The following is an 11,043-nucleotide window of genomic DNA, read 5'->3' as shown; positions in this document are numbered from 1 at the left end:
ATACTGAAAGTTTGATTACCCAAAACATCAATCACTGGGCAGCTATTTGAACAATGCCTTGAAGCCCCGCTTTAAAAAATAAGTTCACTCCCTTTCTCCAACAACTCTCTGCAGAGGAAAAAACAAAAAGCATAGTAGGCGCCAGTTCACATATATCTAATAGAATTCGAAAACCAAGGAAAAGTCCTTTTTCAAATGTTTTAACTTGTATATTCGCCCTATGAGTGAACAATTCATACTAAAATCAACTCAGAAAGGCAGCTATAAACACCAATTCATTAATAATTTAACGTGTATGGGGTACTGTATGAGTATTAGAATTTTCTTCCCCACACTTGTGGATTGCATTGTCCAAATGTCTTTGCTGAACAGTTTTAACTAAATCAGAAAAAGACGGAGGTGGAGGTGGGGATGGGGAGAGAGAGGAGGACAGATTATACAACAGCAGGGGAGGAGAGGGCAGATAATACAACAGCAAGAAACCTGCGGAACTAATGCGTTACTTGGGGGAGGGGGGACTGGCTCTCGTTAGTGGTTTCTCTTGTTGAGCGTGGACAAGTCATTTCACCTTCCTCGGCTTCGATTTTCCACTGTTGGGCGGAGAGGTTATGAAGTATGAGTTAACTTACTCCGCTCTTCCTTTTCGAGCCTTCCCAAATTGATTGACAAACTTTGAGCTTTCACTCCGCCTCTCTACGCCTGGGCGGAAGAGGCGCCTCGCTTTAATACCTTCATTTAGCCTCTCCCGCGTAGGCGCCAGTTTCCCCTCCCTGTCTGAGAGAGGCGGGACTTCCTGTCGCTTGTAGACCCACTGCCGGAAGTGACTGCAGGCGAATCGGCGTTAGCCAAGCCTGGGAGAGTGTAGGTTGGCGGTGCTAGCTGCTGCTTTAGGCTTCAAAGATGCCAGGTCTGACGGCCGCAAGCCCTGCCCCGTCTGACTCACAGGAGAAAAAGCCGCTGAAACCCTGCTGCGCCTGTCCGGAGACTAAGAAGGCCCGCGATGCTTGGTCAGTGTGCCAGCGGGGAGGGGGCGGCGGGCAGGCCCCGCGCGCCGCCTTTCGGTGTCTCCGTGCCCTGCCTGGCCCTGGGCTCGTAGTTGCGCCGTGCTGCGCTCTTGAGAGTTAAGAGGGCCCTGTAGGGTATGGATCAGCTGCCTCGATTGAGCCATAGCCCAGACCGGAAACATGGATGAAAGGTTAAGAGAGAGGTCAGACTGAACCAGGCTCGCTTCACTTAGTCATCCTTTACTGCAGGAGGTTTTTGAGTATCTGTTATGTGTCAAGCACTGCCTTAGGTCTACTAAAGACATAGAAATATAGATGCTACTTGATTTAAAGGAGCTTAAAATTAATGGAGACGTATACTAAGATTGCTGTTACCACGTGGTATGGGCTGTGATAGAAAATTTGGCAAGATCAAAGAGTAAAAGTTCTAGTAAAGTTTTGGTACAGTAGGACACGGTACATTTCTTAAAGTACTGAAGAGTTCCCCCTACCTCTCCCCGCTCTTTGGGTAAATGAATTAAAGATCAGATTATGACGTTGGTGACAGTGTTTAGAATAGTACATCTAAATTACTATCAACGCACAAAAGGTTTTGTTTGTACTAATTTTATACAGCCTATGTTGTGGAGCAAGTCTCATTAGGGGGATCCTCAGAAAATGTGAATGTACACCCCTCCCTCCAGCCCATTTTTGTCCTCCTATAAAAATAATAAAAAGTGGCACAGTGGGGTTAATAATTGTAGGAGCTTAGTGCTTTTTATTAATACTCAGTACTTCGCAAATAATACTGTGAAAGGTGAATTGAAAGACTACAATCTGGTAAGTGCTTATTGAATCTAAAGATAGTATGCTTTCATGATTAAGAGCCTGGGATCCAGAGTCAAGGTTTGAATCCTGGTCCACCGCTATGTGACTTAGAGCAAATTGTGCGAAATGGGCTTAATAAAAATATCCACCTCTATCTAGGATTAATGATTCAAGTCACACAAGTGCCTTGCTAGCTATTACCTTCATAGGGAGCTCTGCCCCGAGCATTTATTCATTTGCAGGCAGCCCTTGAGCTGTTTGAAGGATGTATAGGATTTGGATCTTTAAAGAAGGAGAACTTAACCTTCAAATTGTTTTTGTGTTGTTTCAGACCACTATGCCCATATACCTGGAGTTAGTAGTCTTTTTTTTTTTTTTAATAATTGAACTTGGCTTAACTTGATCTTTGCTAAAATTACATTTTCTGGCCCTAGAAATAAAGCTGTGTGGTCCTAGGTTTCACTTTGTGAATTTTACAAATAAAAAGTTTTTTGATCATCATGAGGGAGGCTCATCAGGATGCTGTTGGCTGCCAGATCTTGCTGTTTGAATGTTCTGGGGTGTATTGTGATAAGAAGATTTATTTAGGTCTATTTGAATGTATGGCAGAATAAAAATTTTAATTCCTCTGTACTAGGCAAAAAATTAAGTTCTTCTCTCTGTCCTTCGTTTAAAGTAGATATTGTATTCAGATGGTTTATTTCATTAGAGAACTGTGTTGTTCCTTGGACATGAACTAGAGGCAATATTAAGCATAATTATTTCTTCTAATTAGATTCTCCCTAAAAACTAGTTATCTGTGAAACATCTTTATGGGCATGGAAGTATCACAAGAGCCAATAAAAACAAAGCCATTTGGTGTAGTAGCTTTTTTTTTTTTTTTAACCCCAGCTACATTCCATCAGACCCATGTTCTGCCTCACTCCCCATCACTATCATGCATGCTTGCTTACTACTAACATGTTTAATGCCTGCTTTGTTAGATAACAAGTACAATTTGTTTTATAGCATCATTGAGAAAGGAGAAGAACACTGTGGACACCTAATCGAGGCCCACAAGGAATGCATGAGAGCCCTGGGATTTAAGATATGAGATGGTGAGCAAGATTCTTTCTGATTGGGAAGATAATACATAGACTTATTGCTTCAGATTTGTGCTTTATAGATTTAGCATTTGGGCAACATTCTGTTCAAAAGGTAGTTCACCTGGCTAATCTAAGATGCTTAAATATCACTTAAAAATAATTTTCAGTTTCTAGTATAGGGAGTAAATGGTGGTAATAAATTGAGAGGTATTCAGTGGATCTTTCACAAAAGGGTTTGATAAAAGCCTTTAGAGTCAGAAGGAATAATAGTGTAGGAAGTCCAAAATAATCAGTTGTCTGACTTAAAGGAACTAAAAGGAAAATATTCTTTATTTCTCATTTCTGATGTTGTGGGTCTTTAGTAAGGGCTTTTAAGTAGGGAGTAAGTAGTACATAGAAGCATTGCTTTCTGCAAAAGAAAAAGGAATTATCACTACTTTTTTGTACCAGGCTTCCAATAATACTACAACCTCAAACCTTTTTTTTTCTTTTGAGATATTTATTTATTTATTCATTCACTCATTCATTTGTCACACAGAAAGGGAGAGAAAGAAAGAGCATACAGGTAGGCAGATGGAGAGGTTGAAGCAGTTTCCTCTCTGAGCAGGGAGCCCGATGTAGGGCTCAAACCCAGGACTCCGGGATATGACCTGAGCCAAAGGCAGAAGCTTAACGGACTGAGCCACCCAGGTGCCCCAGACCATTTTTTTTTTTTTTTAAGAACTCTGAATCCAAATTTTAATGCTAAAAGGGACCTTAAATTACACAACAATACCATGAATAAATGATCTTTTGTTTGGAAGCTCTTTCTTCAGATAGCACCTTAATTCCTTCCGGTCAGGTCTATGTTCAAAAGTCTCCTTATGAGGCACCTGGGTGGCTCAGTCTGTTAAGTGTCTGCCTTCAGCTCAGGTCATGATCCTGGAGTCCTGGGATTGAGCCCTGTATTGGGCTCCCTGCTTAGTGGGGAGTCTGCTTCTCCTTCTCTCTCTGCCCCTCCCCCTTCTTGTGCTTTCTCTCTCTCTCTTTCTCTTTCTCTATAAATCAATAAAATCTTTAAAGAAAAAAAAAAGCCTCCTTCTTAGAGAATCTTTGCCTCAACACTCCATCTGAAATAGCATCCCTTCCCATCACTATCCCAGCACTGTCCTATAGAACTTCCTGTGATAATGAAAATATTCTGTACCTTCACTCTCCACTATGCTATATGTGGAGCCATATGTGGCTATTGAGCCCTTGAAATGTGACTAGTAAAACGGAAGAACTTAATATTTAGTTTAATTTTAATTTGAATAACCACATTCAGCTAGTGGCTACCCTATTCTTAACATCACTGCTTGCATATTAGATATTTACTTATTTTCTGCTTTGCTTTACTTCAAGTAGAATATAAACTCTGAGAAAGTAAGAATTTTTTGCTTTACTCACTGTCATATCCCTAGGACCTGTAACCATGGCTGGCACGTAGTAGGTTCTCAGTAGAGGTTTGTTAAATAAATAAATAAATAAATGAGGAACTAAGACCTCCCAAAGTGAGTTCTCCTTCCTTTGCTTTTTGCCTACCCCTCCCACCCCCCAACATCCACACCACACCACTGCTTTTAACTTAATAATAGCTGAGAGATAAAGCCAAAGTCACATACCAGTGTAACAGTAATAGAAAGCCTGGTTTCTTTCCCTTTCACCTCGCTTCTGCCTCTTTAGAATTTCACATATGGCTAGTCTTCCTCATGGAGCTATAAAAAAGGATGGACAAGAAACCTGTTCCAAGCTGATAAGAAGTATCACTATGTAGTGGTGAACAGTCTAGGATGAAAGTCTTGAGGCATTAATTTTGGTTCTCCTGACGTCTAGTTTAGCATGTATTTTACATCAGCTACATTTAACATCCATCAAGACACTAATCCTCCCTGGGTTTCATTTTTTTAATTTATAAAAAGAGAACCATAATACATTTCATGATTTTATATATGGTATGGTGGATTTTATATATGGTATTCTTTGTGTACATGACATACTTAAATGGCTTTTAGCTTTCTTTAAATCCCATGGTGAATCATTTTGTAAAATAAGTAAGTTTGGGGATATGTGTCAGGGGGTGTTCTTTAAAAGTTAAGTATACCTTTTGATTATTTTTAAAGACCTAGAATCTTAACATTTATACATGGTTTCCTTGTTCATAATCTAACTCTCTTCCTGCTGGTTAGTGCCAAGCCTGTCTTGATAAAAAAGATGATTTTTAAAAATGCTAATTTTAGGAGCAACAGAAACTTCTCTTGGACTTCACATGGACCACAGAGATGCTACAACTGATATGATAATTATCATAAATTCACAAGGACTCAAAGATATCCTAGTTTTCTTTATATTATTGGGACAGAGAGTGAGAGTGATTCTTATGTACTTCGTTTGTGTGTAGAAGAAAATGGAGAAACTTTGGACTTACAAGACCTGATGTTTAACTATGTGGTCTTGGGCAAGTCTGTCACTTTCTGGACCTTAGTTTATGTAACAAGTCATTGTGATGATTAAATGACAGGTATATGAATAGGATTTGTCAACTATTTAAGAGAAACCAGAATGGGATAGTCTATGTCTTGGGAATTGTGGATAGCAGACATTCAGTTGAGGTCTGTTGAATATATGACCTGATTACATATTTTTGGATCCCGGTTATGAGAGAAACAATCTGAATCCACATAGGGCCTTTCTTTGAATTCAGATGTCATGTTTTCATTTATAGCATGACAGTGCTTTTGGAAAAAAGAACAGGTGTTTGGATCTCCTTTGGTTCCAGGTGTCCTGTTTCTCTAACCCCCATTGGGAAATGGATGAACAGTGAAGTAAAAAAAAACTTGTTCAGGTGACGAATGGATAGCTGGTGGAATTAAAACTAGAGTTTAGGTCTTTTAGGTTCTCCAAAACACAGATGCTTTACACTTTATTCCTTGCATTTAATGAGATCTTATTGCCAACATACTCATTTTTAGGACTGCACATAGTCTTGATCTTCAATCCTGAAACTTTATTATGAATGCGAATTAGAAAGACCTATTGTTGGGGTGCTTGGGTGGCTCAGTCAGTTTGATGGCTGTCTTCAGCTCAGGTCATGATCCCAGGGCCTGGGATCAAGCCCCACATTGGGCTCCCTGTTCAGCAGGAGGCCGGCTTCTCCCTCTCCCGATGCCCCTCCTCCAGCCTGTGCGTGTGCGCACACACTGTCTCTCTCTATCTCTCTCTCACTCTGTTTCTCAAATAAATAAATATTTTAAAAACTTAAAAAAGGGAAAGACCTATTGTTGAAATGCGTGGGGGGGGGGGGTGTGTGTATCAATAACCAGGTCATTGGCTGTAAAATCCAATACGACTGTCTACATTGTCATAAGATAAACCTAACTAAATGGATATGCCTTAGACTGTTAGATCACATTTTTCTGAGGATAGCTGTAAAGGAAAAACACTTTTGCAAACCTAGATCTTCCCAGTAATGATCGCAAAAGTTACTTAATTCAAAAATTTTTTGTAGATTTTAGTGTTAGATCATAAATAAGATAGGTCTTATTGTACCTTTAATTTAGCACATTGGGACTTAATATAAAAGTAGGCTACATTCAGCCAGAGGTGTACTTTGTAATCACCTGAGGATTGTTTCCCAAAATTCACACGCCGTAAGCCTTGATCGCTTCCTGTTGAATCAGAAACTCCTGTGTACCCTTTAACTCATGTATACCCTTTAAGAACCGTTGGGTTAAGCTGAAGAAGTAGCAGAGATACTGCTAAATATAAACTACCTAAAGATTTAATAATAGCAAAGGAAGAGACTTGAAAACTACTCCTAGGGAAAAATAGGTGTATGATGGTAGTGACTCTAGACACTTTTTTCTGTCTTATGAGTTTTTTTTTTTTTTAACTGCAAGAGAAACTAGAGAAACCGAGAACCTGCTTAAAAATGTAAAGAGGAAATGGCAGCTAGTATCTTTCTGACTTTAGGAGTCAGAAGGAACCTTGAGAACTCAGTCTAGGGGCTAAAATTGTTGAAAGAAAATGAAAGGAGAAGGACTGAGCAGTGAGGATACTCTATTTACTGTTTAATAGAACTTAATAGTTGGTTAAAATATGCTGATTTCACATACACACACCTAATTATGTATGAAAATATGATCCCAAGAAAATCCAGAAAAAGTGTCATTTCTTGCTATTCAAACTTTTATTCATTCAATAGATCTTTATTGTTAAATACTAGAAAATGCTGGCATGAGAAAGACAGGGTTTCTTCTGTCAAGAATTTTACATCCACATATATAACCAAGAGTTTTACACCCAGAGGCTTTCAGGAGTAGCCCCTCCTGATACATAGTTAATGGCAGAAAAAGTAACAGTGGTATGGATTGCTGTCGCTTACAGTGTGGGGTGGCTTCATTTCTGCTTACGTTCCTGCTCAATCCTTTCCTTAAGTGTATTCTTCCTTTGAGCCTTTTAGAAAAGAGAGTTCAGATGTTTGTATTGTTGGTGAGGTTTATCTTTTCTTAAACCACTTGCAGGGATTAATAGCTAAATGAAGAAGCACTTTCATTGGGCCTAAAGAGTTGGCTAGCCCAAATGACTTACCATTTTAAGCATTGTTCTCTGTCTTCCGGGTTAGAGACTGGGGGTGGGGGTAGGTCTCGGTCTCGAGAGAAGCCTGGTACTGATTGACTTAAACCAGCAACCCTATCCTCTACTACTTTCCTTTTTTGATTTCTAAATGGATTTCATTTTTTCCCCTGGGGTCAAAGTGAGTAACTTTACACAGGAAGTGTCTTGGATACAGAGCTGACCTTCTGCCTTCCACTTTGTGGATCTTTGCCAAACACACTTGAATCAGCAAGGAGGGCTTTGCAAATCTCTTCTCTTGAATATCTGTAAAAATGAACTGCCCTAGCCTTTTTGGGAAGATTTTTTTTAGTAAGTAAATATATATAGTTTTTAACAAAGACTTCTGAAGATTAAAAAATGTACTGGATCGAACAGTTTTGGTGATGGTTTTTTAGTTAGACAAAACTAGAGTTTAAAACTGTAGGTTTTTATTCTAAACCACAGTTTAGAATTAATATACTTGGGTGAGATTCATTTCCAGTGGTCTTAATTCCCTAAATCCCTAGGTCTGGCATGATGTTTGAAATCTAATTTTCTAATATAAAATTTTTTTTGTAGGTTTACTCTGAATGAATAATTCCTGAAGAATGAAGAAGATTCAGTAGTTGTGAGAATTCTTTGAGGAACTTTGATAAATGGAAAAAGTATTTATAATTTATTAAAAAAGAAATATCTCTGGTCAGAAATCTTAAGGTGTGTTTCTTTTTGTGTTCCTCACATCCTTACATGGCATTTATTTATTTTTCTTTAAGGATATAGTATTAAAAAAATCTTAAAATATTATTTTCTTCTGTCGTGTCATTCTGGGAACTCTAGATATTTGTTGTAAGGAGAAAGCAGGTACTGATCTCACTCAGAGAAATCTCCAAAATAAAGTGCATAGAAGTAAGGAAATAACCGAGTTGAGAATGGGAATGGTAGCCATATCATCTCATTCAGTGTTTTTGTTTTTTATTTTTAACTTACTTAAAGGCAAGAACTGGACAAGCTTTCAGTCTTAATATTTTATATCATTATTGTTACTCTTCACTAGTTCTCTCTTTGGGGTAAGTTATTTGTTTAGATTTTGGACCACATTTAGGTGCCTTGGCTTGGAAGATCTTAACTGTATGGCATAATTAATCTGTAGATGTCTAGTTGCATTTTAAGATAAACTAGGATCCTTAGTTTAATGCCTTCTGGCCAGATAATTATCTCTTATTGATTAGAAGCTGGCCCAGACCAGAGGCTGGACAAGGACAGATAAGTCACCATGAAATAGCTCAGTGCTCTGCTACAGAGTGATACCTGGGGTAGAACATAGAGTGGGGTTTGCTTACTATAGCAACCCCACGGTCCTGTTAGCTGCTTATGGGCTAATGAAACAAGGTTGTATTCTGCCTGAAGTAAATTGAGTTTCAAATCTCAACAAAAAATACTGAAGAACATAAGAGAATGGTGTCCATACGTCATTCTGTGATGGGAAAATTGCCTCTTCTATAAAATAAAGGAGCTGAATTAAGTTTTTTCTTAGGATTCCTTCTAGTTAATTAACAGCGTGGCTTTGAAATATGACAGACTTAGGTTCAACAAGTCACAACCTCTTTCAGTCTGTTTTTTTCATCTGAAAGAAAAAAAGCAAGGATAGAGTAATACTTACTGTACAGGATTGTGACTACTACTTAAAATGGTGTATATACTATGGATTTGGCATAGTATCTGCATTTAATGTTGATTAACATTCTCTAATTCTTTGATTTTATACTCATATTTCCCCTGAATATTTGTTTAGATATAATACGTTCAGGAGGTATTTTATAGCTTTCAGAGTATTCTTCTAGGTGAAGAATAGAATCTTGGACTCCTAAGACAGATAAAAATCAACTTCCCACCAAACACCCAGTCCTTGGCAGATGGTCATCCAGATTCTGCTTGAATATGCCATGAACTACAAAAAAAGGGTGAAAAAAATTTATAAACTTACCACCCAGTGTTAATTTTTGCTGTGTGCTGTTCCAAACTTTTCTTATGTATTTATACATGTTTTAAAATAATAAATGAGGTCATTTTTCTATGCTATATATTTTTAATGAAATCATAATATTACTTTTCCCCCTTGATGTATTTTACCAGCTGTGATTATAGTCCTCATATGTATGACTCCATTCTGAGCTTACTATAATTTAACCAATTCCCTATTGTTTGTACCATCATTCATTCAACAAAGTGCTTTGTAGAATGCTTGCTATATGTCAGATACCATTTGTGGAATTGAGTATCGGTCTTAAACAGGACATATACCTGACGCCTAAATTATTTCTGATTTTTTTGGTGGTTGGTTTTATGGAAACATATAAGGAAGAAAGGAAGAAAGCACCTGAAATCCTACCAGTGTACAATAGGATGACTTTTTGGTGACTTTGCCATTCATCCCTTTCTGCATGTATATGCTTTATTATTTTGGTGGGGGGGGCACTTCATAATAACACTACACTGGAAGTTTCCATAGGAATTTCTTTACAGATCCCTTACTAATCACTTAGCTAAGGATGGGCCAGAGGCTATGCATGTTTTCAAGGCTTTGGATGAGTATTGCCAGACTGATCTCTAGAGGGGGATTACCCATTGCACCTTTGTATCTGGGGGGTATCTATTTCCCTAAGCTCTTAGCAAGGTTAGTTTTTTCAGGCTTTGCCAGTTTGATATGTTCACATATGTAAAGGAACCAAAGCGCCTTCTTAACATCTGCCATAGTTAAAAATATATCTCATAAGACCCTCTCTGCCCACCCTTCCCTAGTGCTTAAGCCTTCCCAAAAATTATGCATAACATTTTGATACTAGTAATAGTAAGAAATGTTACCACAGTAATTTGAAAAATGAAAAAGTTCACTTCCTAAAAGGTGACCACCACATTCTGACATACATCTTTGCTAAGCCCTTGATATTCACAGTAATTCCCAAACAATGCAGACACAGTCACACCATTCTTTCTAATCATTTCTTTTTGTCTAACCTTAAAACATGTGACTGAAAGGTGGATAAGAATAGGACCATGAGGATGCCTGGGTGGCTCAGTTGGTTAAGTATCTGCCTTTGACCCAGGTCATGCTCGCAGGGTCCTGGAATCAAGTGCCAAATTGGTCTTCCTACTCGGTGAGGAGTCTGCTTCTCCCCCTCACTCTGCCCCTCCCCCCTGCTCACACCCTCTTTTTCTCTCTCTCAAATAAATAAAATCTTTAAAAAAAATACAGGACCAGGACCCTAAGTAAGGCCTACTTTAGGATAACTATATGTTTCATTGGTCTGATGTGAGGCTGCTGGAAGAACCATAATCCCCATTTTACAGGTGAGAGGTTTAAGGAAGTCACTGTGGTCAAATAGCTGGTAACCTGGAGTGTGAGTCTTGGTCAGTAGAGTTCAAGCTGAATGTTCTTTCCTGTACCAAATATCTAATATAAACATCACATATTCATAGTTATTCATACAGTTCATATCTAGTAAAGGCCTTTCTATGCAAGTAACTGCCCTAGG

At 38.4% G+C, this 11,043-nt stretch overlaps 1 protein-coding gene across 2 annotated transcripts; it reads left to right on the top strand.

Annotated features, from left to right (window-relative positions):
* The first annotated feature begins 799 nt into the window (after positions 1-799).
* LOC125097837 (cytochrome c oxidase copper chaperone) lies at positions 800-8,277 on the top strand. 2 transcript variants are annotated; one of them, XM_047725945.1, is made up of 3 exons: positions 800-1,007; positions 2,820-2,908; positions 4,339-4,415. In XM_047725945.1, the coding sequence occupies exons 1-2, from the start codon at positions 901-903 to the stop codon at positions 2,902-2,904; spliced, it is 192 nt and encodes a 63-aa protein (XP_047581901.1). In that variant the 5' UTR covers positions 800-900; the 3' UTR covers positions 2,905-2,908; positions 4,339-4,415. The 2 variants fall into 2 exon arrangements, with proteins under 2 accessions (XP_047581901.1, XP_047581895.1); XM_047725939.1 differs by lacking the exon at positions 4,339-4,415 and adding an exon at positions 8,090-8,277 and having other exon boundaries at positions 801-1,007.
* Positions 8,278-11,043: the final 2,766 nt, after the last annotated feature.

Source organism: Lutra lutra, chromosome 1, assembly GCF_902655055.1.
Source record: "Lutra lutra chromosome 1, mLutLut1.2, whole genome shotgun sequence".
Classification (NCBI taxonomy): Eukaryota; Metazoa; Chordata; class Mammalia; order Carnivora; family Mustelidae; genus Lutra; species Lutra lutra.
The sequence above is the reverse complement of the archived record's forward strand: the minus strand, read 5'-3'. Positions and strand labels throughout refer to the sequence as shown.

Bases quoted from the DNA above. Each gene is read 5' to 3' on its own strand.
- LOC125097837 (XM_047725939.1), top strand. From the start codon at position 901: ATGCCAGGTCTGACGGCCGCAAGCCCTGCCCCGTCTGACTCACAGGAG. The intron at 1,008-2,819 runs GTCAGTGTGCCA...TTTGTTTTATAG, and splicing joins AAGAAGGCCCGCGATGCTTG to CATCATTGAGAAAGGAGAAG.